The sequence below is a fragment of the Xyrauchen texanus genome, chromosome 24, assembly GCF_025860055.1.
Source record: "Xyrauchen texanus isolate HMW12.3.18 chromosome 24, RBS_HiC_50CHRs, whole genome shotgun sequence".
NCBI classification, from domain to species: domain Eukaryota; kingdom Metazoa; phylum Chordata; class Actinopteri; order Cypriniformes; family Catostomidae; genus Xyrauchen; species Xyrauchen texanus.
This window is the reverse complement of record NC_068299.1, coordinates 4,243,806-4,270,627: the sequence shown is the minus strand read 5'-3', so window position 1 is coordinate 4,270,627 and position 26,822 is coordinate 4,243,806. Positions and strand designations below refer to the sequence as shown.

The 26,822-nt window shown below is 36.8% G+C and overlaps 1 protein-coding gene across 5 annotated transcripts in view; it reads right to left on the bottom strand.

Moving 5' to 3' along the window:
* The window catches only part of fgfr2 (fibroblast growth factor receptor 2), a 62,661-nt gene extending 37,623 nt beyond the window's left edge, over nt 1-25,038 (bottom strand). For 4 of the 5 annotated variants that reach the window (XM_052089657.1, XM_052089658.1, XM_052089653.1 and 1 more), the window contains exons 1-4: nt 24,452-25,038; nt 20,949-21,208; nt 7,922-8,188; nt 2,546-2,620 (exon numbers count right to left, since the gene is read on the bottom strand). In XM_052089657.1, coding sequence (XP_051945617.1) covers nt 2,546-2,620; nt 7,922-8,188; nt 20,949-21,132 — 526 coding nt within the window. In that variant the 5' untranslated portion in view covers nt 21,133-21,208; nt 24,452-25,038. The remainder of the gene's footprint in view (nt 1-2,545; nt 2,621-7,921; nt 8,189-20,948; nt 21,209-24,451) is intronic. The other variant, XM_052089659.1, reaches the window with a different exon arrangement.
* Between the last annotated feature and the right edge of the window lie 1,784 nt (nt 25,039-26,822).

Genomic DNA, 26,822 nt, shown 5'->3' with positions numbered 1-26,822 from the left:
GCGCCGTCCATGTGGTTAATGGAACCCTGCGATTCATTGTGACGGCTTAAATAAAAACATATTTCGGGTTGCTCTAAATCCACGACAGAATAGGAGAATAAAAAGTCTGTCCAAAAGCTCAGCGGTTTGCCAAAAAAGAACTGGACCATCACATTAAATTTATTTTGTTCTAAAGAGATGCTAACCGGAAGATTAAAAACAACTTGATATCAAATATGTAAACAAATGTCTTCCCTTCAGCATGAAAGCATGCTAATTGGTTCTCAACCCAACCCTTTCCTTTTAACGTCTAGCTATCTTTACTTTTTTACTCACCACGCAAATTTTCATCTATTCTCCTGGGAATTCTTTCACAAGAGTCGCTCTCTTTGACCTCAATGACCAAGCAGACTGCACGTCTGTAAGCTTAGCTCCTTTGAACTATTTAATGGCTAAGCGTTCAGTGAGAACAGGAAGAAGATGAGAATGACCCTCAGACATTGGGGTGGTAGGGTCAAAGATCCAATGCCATCTGCCCGGGTGTGCCAAAACCCCAAAGCAGGTGACCACCTGTGAAATATGACTAACCATTCACTAACCCGGTATGGTGCTCTAACTAACCTACAGCATTTTTCATTCATTCTCCAACCGGTGTGTTCTCAGCTATCACTGTCAACTTTATCTCAGATGTTTCTCCTAAAATACCATAGGAGCTGTAGATAGCACAGATTGGATCATTTGGTCTTAGAAGATTTGAGTTGAGTTCATATTGAAATCTCAGACTTTAGTGTTTTGGCAAATTTGAGCACAGTTTGAAGCATAGTTGAGATCTTATCTGGAACTCAAGAGACACATGTAAAAAGAGCATGGCTCTTTTTGCTCAGGAAAAAGAAAACAAGTTTCCATTTGTTCTTTGTCAGTGCTTTTTAGGGGAAAAAACTGAGATCTCATTTGTAATTTTTTCCCCAATGGGTACAAAATTAAATTGGCTTCTTCAAAGAAAGGTTCCTGAAATTCCAGGCCAGTCAGTAAACAGAAACTTTGAGACATCCCAGAAGCTAATTCCATAACAATCCCAGTGTTGTTGTCTACTCCAGTCCACTTCTCAGGTAAAGCATCTCACAAAAAAGGAAACTTTCTCGTGAGAGAGAAAATAATCTGTTTTTGAAGACCAATTTTGCAAAGAAATATCAAAGAGTTCTAAGTGGTTCAACTAGGCAGAAATCCAACCCACTGAATGCTCAAAACCCTAACACCCCCCCCACCCCACACACACACACACACACGCACGCACACACACACACACACACACACACAAACCCGCCTAAACTCCAACCGCACACGGCCAAAGCCCAGACCTCCAAAGCATACACAAAAAGTGTTGGTCCAGATCCAAACCAGAACCCATTAGCTGAAAGACTTTGCTCCGCCTCTCTTTCCATCAACCCTCTTTAATATTTAGTTTTGCACAATTCAAAACAGATTTTGTTGGGTATGGTGTTTGTTTCAAGAGTGGAAATCTAGTCAATATCCTTCCCTAACCTGTCATGGCTTCTTTTGTGCCTCCAACTTTCTCAATTAATTATCAAATGTGCAAAGTTCAAGTCATCGATACATGTTAATCCAAAGAAAAAGAAAGGTCTATCTTCTTAGGTCATGTCTTAACTAATATTTTCATTTGAAAATACATTGATTTTGCTACTTTGCGCTTCTCATCCACGGTCTTCAGCGTTATTCTCTCAATCATTCAAAATCACTCTCAAATTCTGCATACTTTGGACAACGTGATGTTAGGAAACTGAAAACGCTTTCTAAAACCAAAACTGATTAGTGTGGATGTGGCCTTAATCTTATACCAAATTTGTTCCACCTCTGAAATGACATTCTTTTGCCTGACATCACCAAGCCCCTTATTTTTCAACCTTCCCCTACAAACCACTTTCCAATGGTTTAATCAAGTTCCACTCTGAATTTATTTCTTGTTTTCTTCTAAATGCATCACATTACAGATGTTGGTTGTGAATAACATTTAGTGTTCACTTTAACTGGAAAAAAGATTTCAAATGGGCAAAGTGTGTCGAGACATAAAACAAGACTTGAAACCCATAAACTTATTTGCAATTGCAACTTTTGTTAACTTCTTCCATATTACATGCCACCTCTATCTTTTCTTTTTGCAATTCTCTGAACATTGTCCAATCCCAAATACATATCCCAGCAGGTAAACAAAACAGAGCCCAGTAAAGAAGGGGAGGGTAAGACATGGAATGATGGGGCCCTGGAATTCTTGGAATGTGTCTGTGCTGAAATTGTTTAGTGACATGGTTAACATCTAACCCAGAGTGGGGATTTAATGACAAATGACATGACAAACATGACACAAAATGCCTCACTGAATGAAGAAAATGCGTTGGCTTTTATTGACACAACAAACAACCTTGCTAATAGATGACAGTAATACTCGAGATCTTGTGTTGTGCCTATAACAACTCCTCATCATTGGCATTGGAACTATAAGTATTTTTCATATGGTACTCAGTGTTCTGCCCCCGTTACCCATACTCACGCATTTGTTCGCCATCTGCCCCAACATATTCCGTTCGCTCCGTGTCGTCCTCATCATCGCCAGATGAGATGGTATCTGCAGAGAGCACAGGCAACATTGTAATGTTCTTCTATGGAATACTGTCACACTCTATGCAAACTATTATTAATCAACCATTTGAAGAAACAATAGAAAATGTAGACAATGGTGCCATGATGCCCACATCACTATAACATTACTACACTATGCACTATGAGTGCTTTCTATACTTTACATCCATACTATATAACTATACAGTACTATATATACCATAATGAGTATTTTCTATACTATATCACTTAACTATGCTAAACATACTATGAACATTGTCAATACTAAATATCTATACTACATCACTTTACTATACTATATACAGTACTATGAGTGTTTTCTATACTGTATATTACTATACTATACTATGATGAGTGTTTTCTATACTATATCACTATACAATATATAGCCATTTCTATCCTATACATTAATACTTCATCACTTTACTATACTATAGTATACATACTATAATGATTCTTTTCTATTCTATTTATCCATACTATATCACTATACTGTTCTATAATGAGTGTTTTCTCTACTATGTATCTATGCTATATCATCACGCTAAACTATATATACTATGAGCTTTTTCTATACTATATATTACTTAACTATACTATGATGAGTGTTTTCTATACTATATATCTATACTATATCACTATGCTACAGTATGTATACTAAAATGAGTGTTTTCTATAATATACATCTATTCTATATCACTATACTATACTATAATGCAGGGGTACTCAATGGTTCGATTCAAAGGACACCAGGGGGCACTGAGAGCAAATTAGTAGAGAGAGAGGGGGGGGGTTGTTAGGTTACAAATGGGGTGTGTTTATCAGTCATAATAATCAAATCTATTGTCAAGTTCCTCTTTGCATCACAGCTTGTATCTAGACTTGGAGTAGATCAGTTGGTTCTCTATTATACGGGTTGATATGCATTTGTACAATGGTTTATCTGATTTTGAAGTCTAACCACTCATCTGAAGGATCTGATATAGCAGCGTCAAATACACAGGCAGAGGCACAACCTCGGCTAATGCACCTGTATGACTCTATAGATGATACGGCTCAATGGACAGAGGCAAATAATGTGCGTTTTTACTCGCAGACCAGTCTCGAGCTCTTAAACTCGCAGCTTTGTGAGAATCAGTGAGAGGAAAGACACAAGAAGAGGAAACCATCTGAATTCAGCACATAATTCTACATCACCACCCTTGAATATAAATATTTATATTATGTATTTATTGTTTTTACATGTGTTTAGAGTTGGTATACTGTTTACAGTATAATTAAAAAAAAATGCCATAGTTTGTTTTATAGAAATCATATTACATCTAACCATAGTAGTGAAGAAGATCCATGTTTCCATGTGTTTACTATGGTCTTGTTACAAATACCACTGTTAAAACTAAAAAAGTAAATAATTAATTAATCAATTAAAATTAAAAAAGGCAAAGGTAAAATATATTAACAATATCACTTTTATTATTAGTTTCTGTCTTCGCATTTTCATTTTATTTATTTTCATTTTCAAGAAACACGAGGTTTGATCTTACATTCATGACGAGTAAGCCTGCTGAATTTATTAACAAAACGTTACAATTATGCAATGCATCGAAGTTGCACTGAGCAAATAAAGTAAATAACACAAATATTGAGTTGTGTGTTTGTTTTTGTTTTTTTGTTTTTTGGTACAACAAAGTAGGGGAGCATTCATCCAAAAAAAAATTGAGAACCACTGCTATAATGAGCTTTCTATAATATAAGTTTATATTATATCAATGAACTATACTACAGTATATCTATATTATATCGCTAAACTATACTAGAGTATATCTATTCTATATCGCTGAACTATACTACAGTATATCTATACTATATCGCTGAACTATACTACAGTATATCTATACTATATCGCTGAACTATACTACAGTATATCTATACTATATCGCTGAACTATACTACAGTATATCAATTCTATATCGCTGAACTATACTACAGTATATCTATACTATATCGCTGAACTATACTACAGTATATCAATTCTATATCGCTGAACTATACTACAGTATATCTATTCTATATCGCTGAACTATACTACAGTATATCAATTCTATATCAATTCTATATCGCTGAACTATACTACAGTATATCTATACTATATGCTGAACTATACTACAGTATATCTATTCTATATCACTGAACTATTCTACAGTATATCTATTCTATATCGCTGAACTATACTACAGTATATCTATACTATATCGCTGAACTATACTACAGTATATCTATTCTATATCGCTGAAATATACTACAGTATATCTATTCTATTTCGCTGAACTATACTACAGTATATCTATACTATATGCTGAACTATACTACAGTATATCTATTCTATATCACTGAACTATACTACAGTATATCTATTCTATATCGCTGAACTATACTACAGTATATCTATTCTATATCACTGAACTATACTACAGTATATCTATTCTATATCGCTGAACTATACTACAGTATATCTATACTATATGCTGAACTATACTAGAGTATATCTATTCTATATCGCTGAACTATACTAAAGTATATCTATTCTATATCGCTGAACTATACTACAGTATATCTATACAATATCGCTGAACTATACTACAGTATATCTATACAATATCGCTGAACTATACTACAGTATATCTATACAATATCGCTGAACTATACTACAATATATCTATTCTATATCACTGAACTATACTACAGTATATCTATACTATATCGCTGAACTATACTACAGTATATCTATTCTATATCGCTGAACTATACTACAGTATATCTATACTATATCGCTGAACTATACTACAGTATATCTATTCTATATCGCTGAACTATACTACAATATATCTATACTATATCGCTGAACTATACTACAGTATATCTATACTATATCGCTGAACTATACTACAATATATCTATACTATATCGCTGAACTATACTACAGTATATCTATACTATATGCTGAACTATACTACAGTATATCTATACTATATCGCTGAACTATACTACAGTATATCTATACTATATCGCTGAACTATACTACAGTATATCTATACTATATCGCTGAACTACACTACAGTATATCTATACTATTTCACTGAACTATACTACAGTATATCTATACTATATGCTGAACTATACTACAGTATATCTATACTATAGCGCTGAACTATACTACAGTATATCTATTCTATATCGCTGAACTATACTACAGTATATATATACTATATCGCTGAACTATACTACAGTATATCTATTCTATATCGCTGAACTATACTACAGTATATCAATTCTATATCGCTGAACTATACTACAGTATATCAATTCTATATCGCTGAACTATACTACAGTATATCTCTAATATATCGCTGAACTATACTACAGTATATCTATACTATATCGCTGAACTATACTACAGTATATCTATTCTATATCGCTGAACTATACTACAGTATATCTATACTATATCGCTGAACTATACTACAGTATATCTATACTATATCGCTGAACTATACTACAGTATATCTATACTATATGCTGAACTATACTACAGTATATCTATACTATATCGCTGAACTATACTACAGTATATCTATTCTATATCGCTGAACTATACTACAGTATATATATACTATATCGCTGAACTATACTACAGTATATCTATTCTATATCGCTGAACTATACTACAGTATATCAATTCTATATCGCTGAACTATACTACAGTATATCAATTCTATATCGCTGAACTATACTACAGTATATCTCTAATATATCGCTGAACTATACTACAGTATATCTATACTATATCGCTGAACTATACTACAGTATATCTATTCTATATCGCTGAACTATACTACAGTATATCTCTAATATATCGCTGAACTATACTACAGTATATCTATACTATATCGCTGAAATATACTACAGTATATCTATACTATATGCTGAACTATACTACAGTATATATATACTATATGCTGAACTATACTACAGTATATCAATTCTATATCGCTGAACTATACTACAGTATATCTATTCTATATCGCTGAACTATACTACAGTATATCAATTCTATATCGCTGAACTATACTACAGTATATCAATTCTATATCGCTGAACTATACTACAGTATATCTATACTATATCGCTGAACTATACTACAGTATATCTATACTATATCGCTGAACTATACTACAGTATATCTATACTATATCGCTGAACTATACTACAGTATATCTATTCTATATCGCTGAACTATACTACAGTATATATATACTATATCGCTGAACTATACTACAGTATATCAATTCTATATCGCTGAACTATACTACAGTATATCAATTCTATATCGCTGAACTATACTACAGTATATCTCTAATATATCGCTGAACTATACTACAGTATATCTATACTATATCGCTGAACTATACTACAGTACATCTCTAATATGTCGCTGAACTATACTACAGTATATCTATACTATATCGCTGAACTATACTACAGTATATATACTATATCGCTAAACTATACTACAGTATATCTATACTATATCGCTGAACTATACTGCAGTATATCTATTCTATATCGCTGAACTATACTACAGTATATCTATACTATAGTAGGGGAGCGTTCATCAAAACAAATTGAGAGCAACTGCTATAATGAGTTTTCTATACTATACATCTACAGTATACAATATCACTGAACTGTACTACAGTATATTTATACTATATCACTGAACTATACTATATATAATATAATGAGTGTTTTCACACAAATTTCATACACTACCTACATCTGGCATAGTTCGAACAAGCAGGTAGTCCCGCCTTAAACTCAAATCATTGGTTTAACCAATGTTGTTGTGGCTGGCACAAACGGCCTCTAAAACAAAATTCCATTAGTTGCCACTAGAGGCTCCAAAATTACACACTTTACACACCTTTAATAGTAAATGGACACAGAGTCAACAAATGGTGTGAAAAAACAATACCAACATATCCCAACATCAATATGTACAGCCATATTGGGCATGCACAGTATTCTTAAAGATTAGAATGTATTCTGAATGATTAGAATTTTCTACATTGTGAAGTGACTGACAAACTCTCACTATCCACTACATACATTAATACGTAATAAATAGAATCCTCTCAGAATTACAGCCCAGACTGTGATGGATGATATGTGAAAAAATATTGTAGAATATAATGTTTACTGGCGCCACCTTTGGCGACGAATGTCTCACCTGTTACATTTACGATGAAGCAAAGCACATCGCCGGCATGCGAGCCTGCGGCACTGCACACGTACACACCAGAGTCCTTAGGGGTGGCGTCGCGAATCTGTAGCCACTCATTATCTATGAGAGTCCGGTTGTCCGGGCCCAGTGAGGAGCCGTCTTTGGTCCAAACAATGGCGGCCGCCTCGGGCAGGGGGCAGCTGAGCTTGAGAATTTCGCCCGGGTGCACAGAGCACAGAGTGGGCTTAGAGTCTTGGATTTTGGTTTGAGGGTCTGCAGAGCAAGGAAAAAAGAGAAAAGGGCAAGAGGAAAGGGGTGAAAAGAGAAAGATAGGTGGGAGAGAAAAAAACAAGCAAGAATGTAAGATGAAAAAAAAAAACACTACACCATAATAACCTGGCAACCCTACAGTGACTAGTGAGTTGTGTTGAGAAAAGAGGCTTCAGAGTATCATTTAAAGTGACAGTTCAATCGTAAATTAATTTTCATTTAGAGTGAACTATTCATTTAAGCAAACCATACTTTGTAAACCACAATTATCCCATTAGCTGTGAGTCAAGTGATTCTGGAAGCATGCAGCTGTACCAGTAGGAAAGAGGGTGGCATTAGCAGATTGTTGACATTAAAGGGATCCCAGCAGAGAAATAGCGCTCAGTATTTGTTCATTTAATAAACAGAGCTTTTGGCTTTCATTTCCCTTTCATTTTATCCTCGACCTTGTGCCTTAGAATTAAGCCCTGTTATTGCATGTTTATCCCATTTTCAATAATTATGCACTTGCAGTATAGCAGTCTCCGCAATATCTATCCTGGCAAACTTAGTTCCTGTAGCTAAGCATGGAACTAGCAACTCCAGCATCATGGGTTTGATTCGCAGGGAACACTCAAACTCATCAAATGTATACATGTAATGCACTGTAAGGCGCTTTGGATAAAAGCGTTTGCCAAATGCATTAATGTAAATGTAAACCAAACACCAAGAGAGGATGATTCACCTTTAAATTCAGCTGCTTTGTCTTTGTCATATTTCATCATCAGCTATTAAAAAAAACATCTCAGTCAACTAGTTGGGGTGGCGGGGATCATATGATTAAGAATTCACTTCGTTGAGAGCAAAGCCAACAGGAATTGAAATCAAACACCCCAATCAGTATGTTAGATTACTCGGTAGAATGTTGGATTTCAGGGAAGAAATCCTATCCATTCAATTCACATTATCCTTTGGGTAGAATGATAAATAACGACTAAAGTCACAGAATGTAATACAACAAACAGTCCACAAGTGAGTCACCTTAATGTTACATGATCGAATGAGGTCAAAATTGCAATGTATATTTCTTTTCTTCAGAGCCATCAACACTTACTAGTACAGAAGGGAACAACGCAATCCTTTTCATACAGTATGAGCAACACCAGCACATATATTAGATTTCAGGGCAATTAACACGTGTTAGATGATTAAATCCAGACCACAGACACAGTCCAAACCACAATCTCTCACTGATAAACTTTTTCAGTAAAACCATGGTTCCCTTTCGAAGAACTGGAGCTGCGTACGGTCGCTATTTGACACCGTCTTAGTGTCACGTGGTCTGAAGCCCCTATACAATCACGCCAATTCATTGGCTGATGCCGCTTAAGCAATGCCCCCTAAGGAGCTATGTCACGGGCTCCATAAAGGAGCTCGCTTTCGTGCCATTGTGTCAAATATTCTGTTCTTCAGTGCACAAATTGTCTAAGACCGTGACTTACGGCGAAGTGAGGATTATTTTTCTCCCATTTGAGTGGCAAGCATGTGTTTTTTTCCAAACATTACAAGTAGGGTTGAGAATCGTAAGGAATTTTACGATTCCGGTTCCGATTCCTCTTAACTATACCGGTTCCTTAACGGTTCCAGTAACGTTTCCAGTAAAAAAACTGCTATCGCTGCTAGAATTTTCAATGTTGGTACGGATGTCGCTCTTTTCAGACACCTGTTGGATCTACACACAATGGTTTTGTGGTCCAACCAAGCGCATCACGTTAAGGAAAGCCATTGAGTTCACCGGCTCGATTTGGACTTTCCCTTGATCCACCCCCCACCACCACTCGAGGAACAATACAAATGACCCATCTGAATCGATGGTGTAAAAGCTGGCTCCTTTATGGAGCCCATGACATATCTCCCTAGGGGCGTCGCTTAAGCGCCATCGGCCAGTGAATTGGCGTGATTGTATAGGGGCTTCAGACCATGTGACACACCAACGGTGTCATATAGCGATCATACGCAGTGTCTTGTTGCCCTCAGGGAACCAAGGTTACGTATGTAACCAAGACGTTTAATTGTCCAATAATTTGGCTAGTAGATGCTGTAGATGGTCCAGTAATTTTACCACAATAAAACTGTGGTTCTTCAGCATTACCAACTTGTTTTCTCAAAAAGAGGATTTAAATTTGATTTTTTAATTTTATGAAGAAAATGTGAGAGATGCTATGTGTAAACTATGATTAACATGAACTGAGAAAGACCCCACAGCTTTCCAGAGCACAAAAAGACACAAACATTAAAAGCAAGATGTTTGGACAGACATGGTCAGACTTGTCAAGACACAAAATATAATTAGTGGTGTCGAGATCCTCCCCACCCTTCCCATACTAACACACCTTTCTTCCTGCACGTTCTTGCCCTATTGTGCATGTGTATACTGCAGATTCAACTACACACCGGCAAAAGGGAAAGTCATATGACACGCTCAGTCCTCAAGGGCTTTGGAGTGTGCTAGAAGGTCTACAATCTCTCCCCAGGCACGCTGCCGTACACAAGTTCCTGTTTTACAGCTAATCCGGAAACAATTAACTTTTCCTTTATGCCTTTTCGCTTACAATGAACTTTACTGTTGATTGATGGAATTAGTATTCATTGTCATGCTTTTTCTGGAAGGCCTCTTGTTTGTCCAGCAGATAGTTAACTGTTATTGGCTGCATGTTTACCTCAATTGTATTGTACAATTAAAGGTAAATGTGAAATAAAATGTACGAGGCCTTCTCCCACTCAAGCCCCAATTGAAAAACAACACAAGTGGCACTATTTTTTTTACGTACAAGCTAATAGACTGTAGCATGACCAGTGGACATCACTATCTCACTAAACTTTTGTACATACTGGAAAGTTGGATAAGATGCTAATGAGTAGTGAACAGCCGCAATAGATATAAGCGGTGGAAAATATTAAGTAGCACATGCAGTTAAAAGATAGAGAGAGAGAGAAAGAGAGAGAGAGAGAGAGAGAGAGAGAGAGAGAGAGAGAGAGAAATGCAGAAATAATCGAAAAAATCTAGTAAAGAAAACAGAAAAGCTCTCCAATGTGTCCAAATTATTCATTGTGGGGGTTTTTTCCAACCACTTTTAGTTGATTTAACAATCAAATTTGTTGACAACAATAACATAATTCAAACAGCTGCTTATTTAAAAGAAAACTTCTCGCAAAACAAGGGCTGGGTGAAATATTCACGATATGTTTGCAATGATTTTACTAGTGGAAATGAAATTAAGCAATATAGTGGATATCGTGCCAATTTTAGAGCACTTTTATTTGGACAATGAGTTTCCTTAGATTGGATTTGTTTCACTGTGTTTTCTTTTCTCACAGTTAGCAAGTATTAGAGCATTAAGACAGATATGTTTTAATAGCATCTCTGATTTAAACGTCAGTAGCAAAAACATTGTTAGAGTAGGGAATAATTTATTTATGAGAATCAGTTTACAGTTCATTTCAATAAATTGACACAAAACTGATTTGTTTGAGTCATCAGATAAAATTATCAATGATAGTGAAAAACTATTTATTTTCACAGTAATATAGTTAAACGAATATTAAGCATTTTGTTGTATAATGTTGATCAGCAATAAATTGAACTTTGACCCTTTAAAAAATGCAAAATCGATGAGTGATGCACTTGTAATGGAAGTGAATGGGGCACATTTGTTTGGAGGGTTTAAAGGCAAAAATGTGAAAATCATAATTTTATAACAACACAAATTCTTCTGTGTATTATTTGAGCAGTAAATTGTTTAAATCTTAATTTTTATGGTTGTTTTTGAGTTTTAGGGTCTACGACGTTATGTCGTCAAGACAACGAAATAGTACAATTGGATATAACGTTACATTTAAAAAACGTAGTAATCATCTATCATCACACTAAAATCACGTTAACATGCATTTTGTTTACATCTTGTGGCTATACTTATGAAACAGTGAGCATTTTAACATTCACAGATTTGCCCCATTCACTTCCATTGTAAGTGCCTGACTCAAACCCAGATGTTTTTTTAAGAAGAGACGAGTTGAAATACATTTTTGTGGTAATCAACATTATGCAACAAATGCTGTCAATTGAGCTTATGTGTTAAACATCAATATATTATTTATTTAGCTATAAAGCAATATAACCATAAACACTAGCTTATATTAGTAACCTTAATCTTCAAACATTCGCCATGCTTTCGCTCTGTCTTTATTCTTTGAATCTAGTACATCTGTTTTTTACCATCAACACCAGCTCCTGCTTCTCTGATTTGCTCTTTAACCTTTCACCTGTCACCCTGCTCCCCACCCCTACCCCCATCCCTGAGACACCAACCCTCCACAAATCCACAACCTGTTGAATTTCATAAATTCCAGATTTTGTCATGGGAAAGGGAGAAGGTCAGAGAAACATCCTATTCTACTCAAATTAACATACTCGTTATCTCATGTCCTTACAGGAATAATACATGACGTCAAAGGAATGGTTCACCCAAAAATGAAAATTCTGTCATTAGTTATACTCCATATAAAAACAAAATTACAAGAAAAATGCATATGGACAGAATTTTAATTTGTGCTGTGGTAAAACACATGCAGGCAAGCATGCATGCTCAGTTTCTCAAGGTGTGACTGAATCTTGTCTTGTATTTTCCTGGGAAAGCTTTTGAAGAGAGTGCCATCCCCTTTGAGTGGCAGCTATTATCAAATATCCCGTCACAAGTGACAGATACAGACCGTCTAGCACTTCCCACCCGCTGCACCACATCTCATTTTCGCCTCTGCCTGCAGCAGATAATTAGGATCTCTGCAAAACTGTGACAGGATCCAGTCTGTCCAATTCTCACACTTTAATCTGTCTGTCTGCGCCTGTTCGCGATATGGAATTGGAATCAAGACTTCTGTGCGCATCACTGAGTGCTCTATGTCAGCTGGATGTGGTGCGTATAATATATCTCTGATGATATAAGTAACACCCTTTCTTTCCCTATACATGAGGACTTTCCAATATTTCAAACTCTTAGTGGTTCATAATGGAACTCCAAGGGGTTTGTAACAAAAGTTAAATACATTTACAATGCATAATTCTTAAAGAAAAAGTTACAAATTAAGGCCACATCCATACTTTGTTTTAATTTCATAATGCAGTAATCTCTCATCCACTCTAGAACAGTGTTTTTCTCCATCGAAATGCTGCTTTTCTAAAAACACAATGTAGGTTTTTACAATTTCTGAAGAAAATATGAGTGATACTTGCCTGCCACAATGCTAGGCTGTTGGATGGGTGGTTGCTAGCATTGTAATGTGCTTATTAAAGTGTTCTAAATGTAATAGGAGCCAACAGGTACGTGATAGCTGTGCGGTATGTGTAAACCTCACCCCCTGACCGCAATAGGTGCACTAGTGACCGACGATAGGGGCTGTAGCATTTAGCCTCCTTGTTATCACGCCAGCCTCCCATGTAGGCTAATGCCGCTTCAAATCCTGAACAGGACCGGTTACGGTGGTGCTGTGACCTGGATGGGAGTGAGGATTGGGGGTGAGTGTAACGGGAGCCAGCTGGTACATGATAGCTGTGCTGTATGTGTAAACTTCACTCGCCTGGCCACAAGAGGTGCACTATCAACTGATGCTAGAGGCTGTAGACTTTATCCTCCTCGTTGGCACACCGCTCTCCATGCCGGTTCAAATCCCGCTCGGAGTGTAAACATGTAGCGACACGGTTGTTAAGTTGTTATGGGTGGTTGTTTACTAAAGCCCAAAGTACACTTTGGTCAAACATGAAGGCTAGGCATCTGCATATAGGATGCATGAGGCAAATTTCATCATCAGCAGAGTTCTCGATTATTCAATGCAAGTTTTGAAACCGCATGTGCATGCATCTGGAATTATTTACACTAATTAGTGGGCTCACAAGGTGTCAACACTCACAGTTGAGTCATTGCTGCCACGAAGAAGCACTAGAAGAGGATGTAATCACTGCTAAACAACAGGTGTGTACAACAACAGTGGATGTGCACTTCAAGAGTGTGTGTATGAGGAGATATGGAGATACCTGCATTTGTATAACTTGAATCTGAAGGGGATATGGCTCGGGTATCTCATTCAATGCAAGTCTATCACCATTGTAATGTTCATCAGTGCAAATGGTCCATCTAATCATTGCAAAAAGTAAAAGCATAGATCTCCACAACAAGTCATGCAATTTGAGGTAATATTCATGTCCATAGAACAAATGGTTTAATACTTAGTGTTAGAGGTTTATTCAAATCCATTACCCTAAGTATAAGTAATAGTAAGTGATGCTTGCCCTAGCAACACCACACATTAAATCACAGGAGAAGAAACTTTGGGAAACCTTGTTCTACTCCCAACCACCCCAACTCCTCAAGCAAACATATCTACACCACACACCCTCCGCACCAGCTGTGCAATCCTCTTATTCTCCTTTCTCATCCCCTCCTGCTCCATTTTCTCACCCTTTTCTCTTTCTCCAGCAGTTAAATCCCAACACTCTTCTGTAGCCGCTCCTTTTCTTGCCTAATCACAATCGCCTTTCAAATTGTAATTTCAGCAAGCTTTATTGTCATGACAATTGCATGGCCAGCTTAGGGGTGCCCATGGCAACCAACCAAAACAAACATCCGGGCCCCCAAAGGCCACATCTCATTGGCCAGATTTCCCTCCAAAACCATCAAAGTCACATACAAACGCTGGAATTTGGTGGTGTATTTGAAAAAACCTTAAAACCATAAGTATTCACATTTGGTGTATGACTCATTCTATACTGTTTTTGCTATAGACATGAATGGTACATCAAACAGTGCACTTTGTTGAGGAGAGGTCTGCGGTTTCTTTCCTAAGCAACGGGACTTGTGATTTTTCACTGACAGATGATAAAATGGGCACAAAATTCCCACCAGATTTAGCCCAAACCTATATCTAAAGACTAGAATATCATAGCGATATGGAGTGGACTCTTTAGACATGGGTCAGTAAGCAACCACCTTACATCCTAGCAACCCCATAGCAACAACCTAAAACTCAATCAAAACACTAGCTTGGCAACCGGATAGCAACACCCTAGAAACTACCCACAACACCTTATCAATCAATATTCAAACTTTCTTCAGGAAATGCAAAAATGTAATTTAGTTACTATTTTACCTAATTAAAGTCATACATACTTACTTCTCACTGTTGCCCACAAATCAACGTGTGCATAAAAGGTCCTATTAAAATTAAAATGATTAGTTTGTAAAGGAGCAAATCCCTCGGAGTACACACTGTACATTTCAACAGATTCCATTGAAGAGGGTTCACATTAGCCAAATGCTATAAAATTACCTGGAACATTAACTCTCTGACAGCTTTTAGTTTGTTTAGATGGGGAGTGTGGCTTCATTCACCGAGGGAAACACAATAAACAAAGGGAGTGAGTTGACACTTTTATTGCAGGGACTTGCTATCAAGATTTAGGACCGTTTGGTTTAAACAAAGCACCATTCGCCCAGGAAACCCCCTACTATAGGCAGGTGGTCACTTTAAGTATGCTTATCTAGAAAGAGCGTGAGGCCAAGCATCTTTGTGGAGTCTAGGGATAGGTCGTGGTGATAGTCAACTAGTCATCCAACAACTTACCAGTCGATTTGTGAGGTCAACCTAGATTTATATATATATATATATATATATATATATATATATATATATATATATATATATATATATATATATATATATTATTAAAAACAATAAATAGTTATATTCAGCATGCTTTTCTATGGTAAAACCCTCTCGGAAACGCTATGTCTTTAAATTCATCCCCTTTAAAGCCACACACATGTAGATGTCCATTATTGGCCCTTGCGTTGCATCACATCCTGCAATAAGCATTATGCTTTAAGAAGGCATGTCAAGTTCAAAATAATCCAACTAGTGTTGTCAAAAGTACCGGTACTTCAGTACCAAGTCGATCCTTAAATAAAAAAGATGTAACGATACCAGTGTTTCTGCAGTACCAGTAGTACCGAGCACCGACAGCCACACACAACAGCTTTAAAATGCTCACAGGCTTATTTTGAACGCCTGCTCTGTTACTCCATGTACACTAAAATTCAAATCGTTACATGTCCTAGTGTGATTTATTAAACCACTAAAGGCTGCAATCTTACAGTGGATAAGCAGCAAACTTTAAATAAATCCGACCGCTCATCCAATAGAAACTCAACAGACATTGAGAATCATTCAAGTTGTATGAGATGACAGAGCAGAGCACTTATCCACTGTGAACCACGCAGCACTTGTAAAATATATATATATTAGGGCTGTCGATTTAACGCGTTAATTCAGTGCAATTAATTTGCCGAAAATGAATCGCAATTAATCGCAATGCCCAAAATGATATGGAAGATTCCTGAGAAATGCAAGCTTGTAGTACCACCTGTTTACTCCAGAGGGCAGTAAGTGAAATTTCAACTGTGTGACAATTGCGCAGTTTATACAGTGAAGAAAAACACCCTTGAGCAGCAGAACAACACAGACATGCGTTACGTTCTTGCGTTCAAAACACTTGATGGCACGCAAATCCGAACTAAGAGATCTCAATATGTGTTCTAAGTATTAAACTATATTTAACTTGACACAGTGGCCTAATGCAAATTATGTTCAATAATATAGTAGTAAACAATACATTGTATTCTAAAGCCGCTTTTTGTATTGTCTTATCAATGATTAACTTTACATTTTATTTATTTTTATTTATTTATGCATTTGCCAGACGCTTTTATCCAAAGAGACTTACAGTGCACTTATTACAGGGACAATCCTCCCGGAACAACCTGGAGTTAAGTGCCTTACTCAAGGACACAATGGTGGTGGCTGTGGGGATCGAACCAGCAACCTTCTGATTAACAATTATGTGCTTTAGCCCACTACACCACCACCACTCCACAACTCTTCTGCCAGAAGAATGTAATGCATTTTAATTATCTGAATATATTATTTTATTATATATATATATATATATATATATATATATATATATATATATATATATATATATTATATATATATAATATAAAAAATCACACATCATAAAAAAGCAAAATACAAAATAAAATCTAGATGCCTGAAATTGAATAAAAATCTGTCAAATTTTATATTCACTATCTTAATAATAATAATAAATCACAATATCACAAGCAAGACTAAAATAAAAGTTTCACAAAATAATGTTGAAAAGTTATATTTTCATTTGTAAAAAGGTTTTAAGAATGTATTGAGTACACATCATTTTGATGATGAAATTAATTTAAACTATAATTATTAAAATAATTAGTAAATCATTTAAAATGCCTTAATTGGTGTGTTCAATAACACATTATCATACTAGCATATTTTGCTGTGGTATCGAAATTTCACTGGTATCGGCACCAACTACTGAAATTTTGGTACTGTGACAACACTTAATCCAACTATTACAATATGTCTCCATTACATTGCGCTCCCTCTAGTTGCTTTTGAATGTAAGAACATGACTTATGTAAACGCCCCTTGAGAAGAGCATCCAATCAGAGTGTGCTAACTCTTAACCAGCCTAAAGCCCAAAGTATACTTCAGTTATCTATGTGCCACAGCCTTAGCCTTAAGTAGACAGGACGTCTTTGACTAGCCGTTTACGCAATCCAACGACGATTAAAGTTTTGTAAATCCCTAGAAGTGTTGTGTCTTGTTCCGTGCATTCCACCGCAAAGTACTGGTGTTACAGGTTTGTCCATTCTCAACATAAACAAGAATGTCTGAGTTGTGCTGGAAAGCCCTCAGGGTAAAGAGCACAAGAGAGTGGAATTGGTACGATTCTGATTCAGGAGAAAGAGTGATGGCAGGAAAGACGGCAAGTTTTTACTTGGATCTTTAGCCAATGATTTAAATATCATCAAAGCCCAGTTTGACTGTGTTTAATTCTGTCCAAACCAACGGGAGACACTAGCACACACTAGAACACTAGCAGAACCACTCCAATGACAATAAATAAATCATGGAATCCAAATAACAATGATCCCGAACAACCATGTGTGTGTGATCACACGTTTTCCACCACTCTGTCAGCTTGGCCTTGCCTCTGGTTTCAACCTCAAACCTTATGGGGCGGCAGGGAATGAAGGAATAAAGGCGAAGAGCTTGAACTCTATTGTGCTCTCAGCCCTGTCAAATTACATGTGATCCAAGTTTGCATTCCCACACTTACACAACATGTCATTTTCCATCCTCCCAGAAGATTTTGACCGCTCTACCAACCTCACATCTTAAAGAGACAACGAACGTTCAGATTACAAATAACTCATTTTAAGCTAGCAAAATCGCTGATTCAGGAAGATTTCGTAAACCTTGTTCAAAAAACATTGGACATTAAGATGAAGTCACTAGGGTCACCAAACAGAATTGCAAAAATGTAAACAGATTTCCCAAACACTCCCCCAGTCTTCCATTGGCTGTTGAAACAGTCCCACCCCAAACTCACACTATTGGCACTATTGAGTCTATATTGCTGTATTAGGCTGCTCAAATGAACTGAAAAATGATAACATTTCACAGAAATCAGCATACAAATGGCTTACTTACAGTACTTTTAGCAAGTTAAACTGGGATAATAGAAAGTATTCTAACATCAAAAACATTGTAAAATCACAAACGTCAGCTTTAAAGCCACAACTGATATGCTATCTTAAACAATTACCCCTCTCAGAAAGGGGCTACAACCCACCCCATCAGGTGAGGGCCATTGTAGTTTCCCTCCAGGGGTGGGCGTTTAATGGCCGGCTTTTTGTTGAAATGATACGTTTTGTTCATTCATACCGAGAGTATAGGTAAACATGTTTAGCACACCCTTGTCTGTAAAACAAGACAGTGGGTGGTATGGTTAGCGCGCTACACCTTTCACCAAAACCTCCAAGCCTATTCGCATCACATGACACCACTTCAGCCACTTAATCCTCTGTCACATGACCTCCCCGTAATCTTCCATCATATGATAGGAGAGAAAAGTGCAAATCGTCTTACAAAGTTCCACAACATAGACCACTTAGTGCTAGGAGGTGAAAAGTTAATCATTTGACTTTTGACAAAAGACAAGTGATTGGAAAATGTTGCAAATATAGTGTAAAAGAGTGTCTTTTTGTATTTATAAGACGTTACACAACGCATTCTACTTCACTCTTAAAGCAACAGTTCCTCAAATAAAAATGATTTCAGAATAAGAATAATTCAGAAAACATGAAATATAGCACACAAGTTAAATGGGCTACCTTAATGATCCTTTTATTGTGTTTTTTTGTCCTTTTTAGGCTTGACAAGCTCTAGTCATAATATGCTTTCATTGTATAGAGAGACAAAAAAGCAGCTTGGTGATATCATAAAACAATCATATTTTGTTTTCCACATCAGAAAAAATGGTCATGAACAACACGAGGGTGAGTAAATTATAACAGAACTTCTGTTTTGGTGAACTATTCCTTTAACCCCACTGTGGGCATGTATGGACCTCTTCTGACCCTGAGGTCAAAGGGTGTCTGGACAGTGTTGGCTGGGGGTGGGGTGGCCCCTTAAAGTGATTTTGTTTGATAAACCTTTCATTAACATAGTGAGTAAAGCTTGAAGAACAAAAGCAGACTTATTCAACTCAACAGTTCTAATTATCTGCTGGCCCAAACACAATTGACCACGTTGGCTGAAACAGCGAAATGGAAAAATGGCATCAACAATGCAACCACTTATGGTACACCATCGCACACTGTTGCCAAGACACGCCACAGGGAATTTGCCACTCCTCAGCTAGTAAAAAAACAAAGAAAAACAAGTGTTTTTCAAACAGGTTAGGAATGAAGACGATGACAAACCACATCCCGTTTAAAGGAAGTCAGGAAACCTTCAAAAAGTGGGGGAGAAAGTATCTCGTTTCCTTTTAACCAAAATCTGAATGCGAGTGGGGTTTATTTTCTTCCCAAACAAACTAATACTGGTTGGTTTGCGTCTACATGCCAAGCCAGCAGGTATGTGTGTGGTCCACAGTTCAGAACAACATTAAACTCAGACAGATGGAGAAAGAGAAAAAATGGGGGAGAAAATGAAAAGAGACGTCACGGGTGGAACCACAAAATTCCTAAAAGCGACTCTTTTGAAAAGAACTTACCATAGAAAAAATTATTCCATACATTATAAAACCTCAAAGTGATATGCTCGAACCAATTTATCTACATATTTATCGGCATTTCAAAACACGTGCTCCATGCAAAAATAGTGGTTCCTAGGGTTTGCATACTACAACATAGCACGAGAGCTCATAAAAATGCCAAACCACACATCATCGCAAAGCAGCCCCCTCACAACTTTCCTGACAGTCTTGAATTGGTTGAACAGAAAGTTACATCTCATAAATAAATCTATAACTAATGATGGATGAAGCCAACGAGGAATCCTTTACCACAAGAAATTCTGCTTAAGTGCCTTTTCACCCAAATTCCTTATGTTCCAGAGGCTTCCCCCAACAAAAACGAAATATTTGCACACATAGGTGCAGCTGTGTAGGAGAATCGAGTTGTTGTTATTGCGATCAAGCCGTGATAATGCATCTGTTTTCTTGTCAACAATGAAGCATTAAGATTTCCTAACAGCAGGGTCAGAAATCAACCAGATCTTGGAGCAGAAAAGCTGATATTCAAAATGTTGGGGCTTGCCAGCCCTTGCAGGATCTTACCTTCTGGTTCAAGCTTAGTCTCCACTTTCCCAGCAATCCTTAACGACGGCCGTGCCACGGACACTGAAGTCAGGGTCAAAAGCAGAAGCACACCCAGAAGCCAAACCAAAGCGGACATCCCATCAGCAGCGGGCGTACCACCCCATCCCCCCCTCCTCGACCTCCCCCTGGACACAGATCCCATCTGAGGAGTTCCACCCAACCATGAACTTCAGACTGGATGCTCTGTCACTCACTGGAATTCCCTCCAATCACCTGGGCTGAGGAGAGTGGTCGAAAGGTTGTAAATCCCACAGGTAGAGGACAGCGTAGACAGCAGCCAGGTTAGATGTTTTCCATGTTGAAAAGGAGAAGATAAGATGAGAAAAAGACAGAACAATTAGAACAGTTAATCAAACAATACGCCAATGTCATACATCAAAATTAATTAACATGCAGAATCTCATAAAATCAGAAACTTCATGACAATGAAGAGTCAACCAATGATCAACAACACTTCTCTCAATACATGGTCTGGAAACCGTAAATATCCAGCAGGTATAATTAAGATTTGTTGATTTTAGTCATTCCTGCAAGTAAACCTGCATTACGACCAAACTTACCACATAATGTACAGAAACCCAACATCACCTGATTATAAGGACATCCCAAGTGTCCCTGTAATTCATACAGCTTAATAAACATGAATGAAACTACATTATAAAAAATGTAGGGTTGGAGGACAGCAAATACCATTAGCTCAGTATAAAAACAATTAAATTAATTTTGCAGTCCTCATAATGTACTTAAACAAACATGCATGTAAGAGAGAGAGTCTGAGATAGAAACTCAAGGTCCATGTGTTAAAATGCTGTTAAACGAGCCTTGCCACAAACATACCAAAGCTCTTATTGTTTTAGTCCTACCTACCGTCTAAGACCTCCACACTAAACCTGACAAAACACCCCCATCAGTCTGTGCACGAATGCTTATTTGCCACTTTTGCTTAGTCTTATCCATACAAATGTATGATCTGTTAAAAGCATTTTATTCTATTTTAGTCCTATCTATCTATCTATCTATCTATCTATCTATCTAATCTGTCTGACTATCTATCTATCTATATAATCTGTCTGTCTGTCTGTCTATCTATCTATCTATCTATCTATCTATCTATCTATCTATCTATCTATATAGTCTGTCTATCTATCTATCTATCTATCTATCTATCTATCTATCTATCTATCTATCTATCTATCTATCTATATAGTCTGTCTATCTATCTATCTATCTATCTATCTATCTATCTATCTATCTATCTATCTATCTATCTATCTATCTATCTATCTATCTATATAGTCTGTCTATCTATCTATCTATCTATCTATCTATATAATCTGTCTATCTATCTATCTATTTAATCTATCTATCTATGTAATCTGTCTATCTATCTACCTATCTATCTATATAATCTATCTATCTATCTATCTATCTATCTATCTATCTATCTATCTATCTATCTATCTATCTATCTATCTATCTATCTATCTATATAATCTGTCTGACTATCTATCATCCATCCATTAATCAATCAATCTAATTAATTATCTATCTATGTAATCTGTCTATCTATCTATTTAATCTGTCTGACTATCTATCTATGTAATCTGTCTATCTATCTACCTATCTACCTATCTATCTATCTATCTATCTATCTATCTATCTATCTATCTATATAATCTGGCTGACTATCTATCATCCATCCATTAATCAATCTAATTAATTATCTATCTATCTATCTATCTATCTATCTATCTATCTATCTATCTATCTATCTATCTATCTATCTATCTATCTATCTATCTATCTATATAATCTGGCTGACTATCTATCATCCATCCATTAATCAATCTAATCTAATTATCTATCTATCTATCTATCTATCTATCTATCTATCTATCTATCTATCTATCTATCTATCTATCTATCATTGAAAATAATTTGGCTTTTAATTTTTATTCCAATGGAACATAATATAACCACAAACCAAGAATGTGACTTCAAATCAAAATCAAGATTCAAATACTCAAAACAAAAAAAGCGGGAATGAGAATGAGCCAGTTGCTCCTGAAGTGATGTCTAGTTCAGGTAACGTCATGAAGGTCCCCTGTAGATACGCGCGCTCTCTTGAGATATGGCGCGCGAACGGTTGCTTTATTAGTCCCTTCTGTGATCATGCATTTATCAAACGGGGTGATGGTAATTCTGAAAATGCAATCTAAAGGCGCTAATCGCCATCGCATTCATATCAGTTCACAAAGACTTCACACTGAAAGCGCTAATGGGTTTACGGCCAGTGCAAAGAAAACACTGGTCCCTGGGAATGAGCTGTACTGTGCCCTTTGATTACATCTGAACCTAATGTTATCATTCTAATGTTTGTCGAGCTGCACCCCCTAATGAGTTTATCATGACTGTATTACATGATTACTTAAAGAATTTATATGCTTTAACATTAGATTAACTTCATGATGCACATTTTTATTAGAGTTAATTACTGATAGTCAATACATTTACTCTTAATTTAACATAGAGCTTTGCCTGCCGTGTAAACGTAGGAAATTCAGATTACACTAATTTCTTATTGCAAAGTTAAAATTTAAAAGCAAATTGCATGTATGCAATTCAGTCTATTTCATTGTCCTGACATCTTATTGTAACCACAGGTTTCAGGACATGAATCTTTAATTGCCATAATAATAGGAGATTAAAAGACAATAAAAAAAGAAGAGGAAAAATATCTATGCAAGACTGCGCCTTGAAAAACAATAATTCTTTATTGGTTGCATTTTGTAATTTGATTTAAAAACAATATTCAGATATTCATTCTGTTGAAAATCTGCATTATGTTTAGGAAGTTTTTAAGGGGAGGAACTACAACCATAAGAAAATGATTTTGTGTGAATTTAAGAATTTTGCAACTACAAAACTCTCACAAAACATCCAAAACATCAGCCAACAGAATATATAAACATTCATTCTTATGATTTTATATCACCATTGGCATGCATCTCTCCCAAGCCATTTTCTTAGTGACATTTTGCCTATATAGTAAATGTATCTCAGTTTCATATTAGGTTAATGAAGGTACCTTCAACGTAGGCTTTATCAATGAGAGGGGCTATGTGGGGCATTTTATCTCAATAAAAGGGCAAAATACGTGTTTTATTACATGTCTGTTGCATAAACAACATTTTCACAAAATTTCTGATAATTACCATTTACTGAATTGTTGATCACATAAAAAAGACTTTTTGTGGAATCCATATCACTTCTGAATATGCCTGTATTATGTTGAATTCGCATTTTCCATAAGTTTAAATGGATAAAGTCACAATAAATTGTGTACTGTAAAACAAAACAAAATCATTTGAATTAAAGAAATGCAAACAGTCTATTCACTTGTTGTACCTCTCCTTAAAATAAATGTAAAAAATAAATAAATAATAATAAATTAGACTTACAAGAAGAGGAGCAGAATAGCGAAGCTCAGGATCCGCATATAAACGGGACTTATGCATGGGCCGAATCCAGAGAGGAATGCAACCAAAACTATCCACTATTCCCAAATCCAACAGGGCAAAATCACAGTGCACCGAAGGAAGGATCGCATGCGGGCAACTAGATAGTATCCGTGAGTGTTTGTGTAAATCCTTCAAATGGAAAAAAAAGTGCGTCCCATAAACTTTTTTCCACCGTCAGAAACCAAGTTGTGTTATTACTTCACCAAACGTCTCGCGCAAAATCAATGCACCCTTCTTCTAAGCCGACACGCGATGCAACAGTGTGAAAACCATCCTCGCGAAAATACACATATCCACTGACGTGACGCGCAGTCTCTGAGGATAGTGGCTCCGTTCTCAAACGCTTTGTCGGGTTTATGGAGATTTCTTTTTTTCTCTTTCTCCAACCCTCCAAAGAAATGTCACTCCCCCTGAAACCCGAGACGTTTACCGGCATATAGTTTTTAGGACTCTCCGTTTTTCCGCCAATCACAGATCTCAGTGCGCGAGCTCCTCTCCGAGCAGACGCAGCCCGTTCCGAACTGCAGTTCTGCGCAATACTACAAAGTTTGTCCGGAACTGGGGGTCTCCCTCCTCCTCGCCTGCATAGATACGCGCTGCCGAAGCGCTCGACTGTTGCAGAATACAGCCGGTGTGCCGTATCAGCTGTCACTGCAACAGCGACACCCAGCGGCAGATCCATTCGGGGTTTGGTCCCCAACGCCCCTCACACTAGGCCCTTTAAACTGCTTAAAAACATCCTGTACAGTAGGCTCCAAAGGTCTGAGACTACTTGTGAAATTGCTTCTATTTTGCATTTACTTATTAAATAGGATTTTACTATTGCAAATTAACAGCATACCAATTTGAGTGAAAAGTTGAATTGAAAACAAAATCATGAATCATGTCCCTCTTTCGCTTTATTTGAAGTATGCACACGAACTGGCATAACCTGATATCCATGTTATCCAGCATGATTTGGTAATGTTCCAAATAGCATCTTATGTGCTTCAGTGGAAGCAAGGACAATTAACACTGTCATAAATTTGCTTATAACCTAGAAATAGTGCAGAATCTATTTCTTATTCATTCTGCATTGTAATGTTTATTAGATTACTTTCTCTCTCTAATTTTATGCTGTTGTTTTTTTACAGGTTTATATTAGATTTTGAACCCAGTATTTTCAATATAATCTACGTTATTAATTCATAATTAAATGAATGTATTTAAAACATTTTCATTTTGTGCAAATGGGATTTTAGAGCTTTTATCCAAAGTGACTTACAGTGCCCTCACTACAGGGACAATCCCCCCGGAGCAACCTGGAGTTAAGTGCTTTGCTCAAGGACACAATGGTGGTGGCTGTGGGGATCGAACCAGCGACCTTCTGATTACCAGATTACAAGTTATGTGCTTTAGACCACTACACCATCACCACTCCTATGAACCACAATATGAACTCAATGAGTATGTAAATAATGATATAATTTTTATTTTTGGGTGAACTATTTCTTTAATATTTTACCTCTGGAGACTATACAGGCCAAAGGATCGGTTTTCTGCATTGCCGCAAGCATCCAAGTTTTTCAAAACATGAGGACAGTCCGCTTCTTTGCTCGTTGTGGTCACATGTGCATGCCGTTGACTGTGCTAAAAGAGTATTTGCCTGCTATCCTATCTCGTGCATGGTCGAGCGCTCAGCCATTCAAAGTATACTCTTTTGACAGTGAGCCCGTTCTACGTGTGCGCATTACAAATGCTTTGTGATAAGTGGGTTACAGTTATGTAAGTAGTTATAGGGTTATATGTTTGGTTACAGTTTTCTTCTGTTACAGTTTAAGACGTCTTTGTCATTTTGGCCATTATCGTCAACTAAAATTATATTAAATGCAAATTTCATGCCATTTTACCATTAGTGGTAAAAATGTACTTAAATTAATGAATTTGACGTGATGAAACATTGATTGAATTTCAAGGACATTTTCATCAAAAGACAAAAAAATATGACTCAAATAAAATAAAAATTTGAATATTAACACTGCAGACGATGCGCAAAGACGTGGATTTTCCACATGTCTAAAAACCAGGCTTCACATGGACAATCTGCGTGGACTGTGCTCAGGGCTGGTCTGGTAATATGGCATACCGGGCATTTTCCCGGTGGGCCAATGCACTTTGTGGCCAATCTGGGCTGGAATAGCCATCGGGGGTCGGCCACGAAACGTGCTGAATGGCGCGATAAGCTAAAATGAGCCGTCGCGTTATGTAGAGCGGACCACAAAACGGCGCCGCGATATGCAGAAAAGGACAGCGAAAAAATTGGCTATAACTT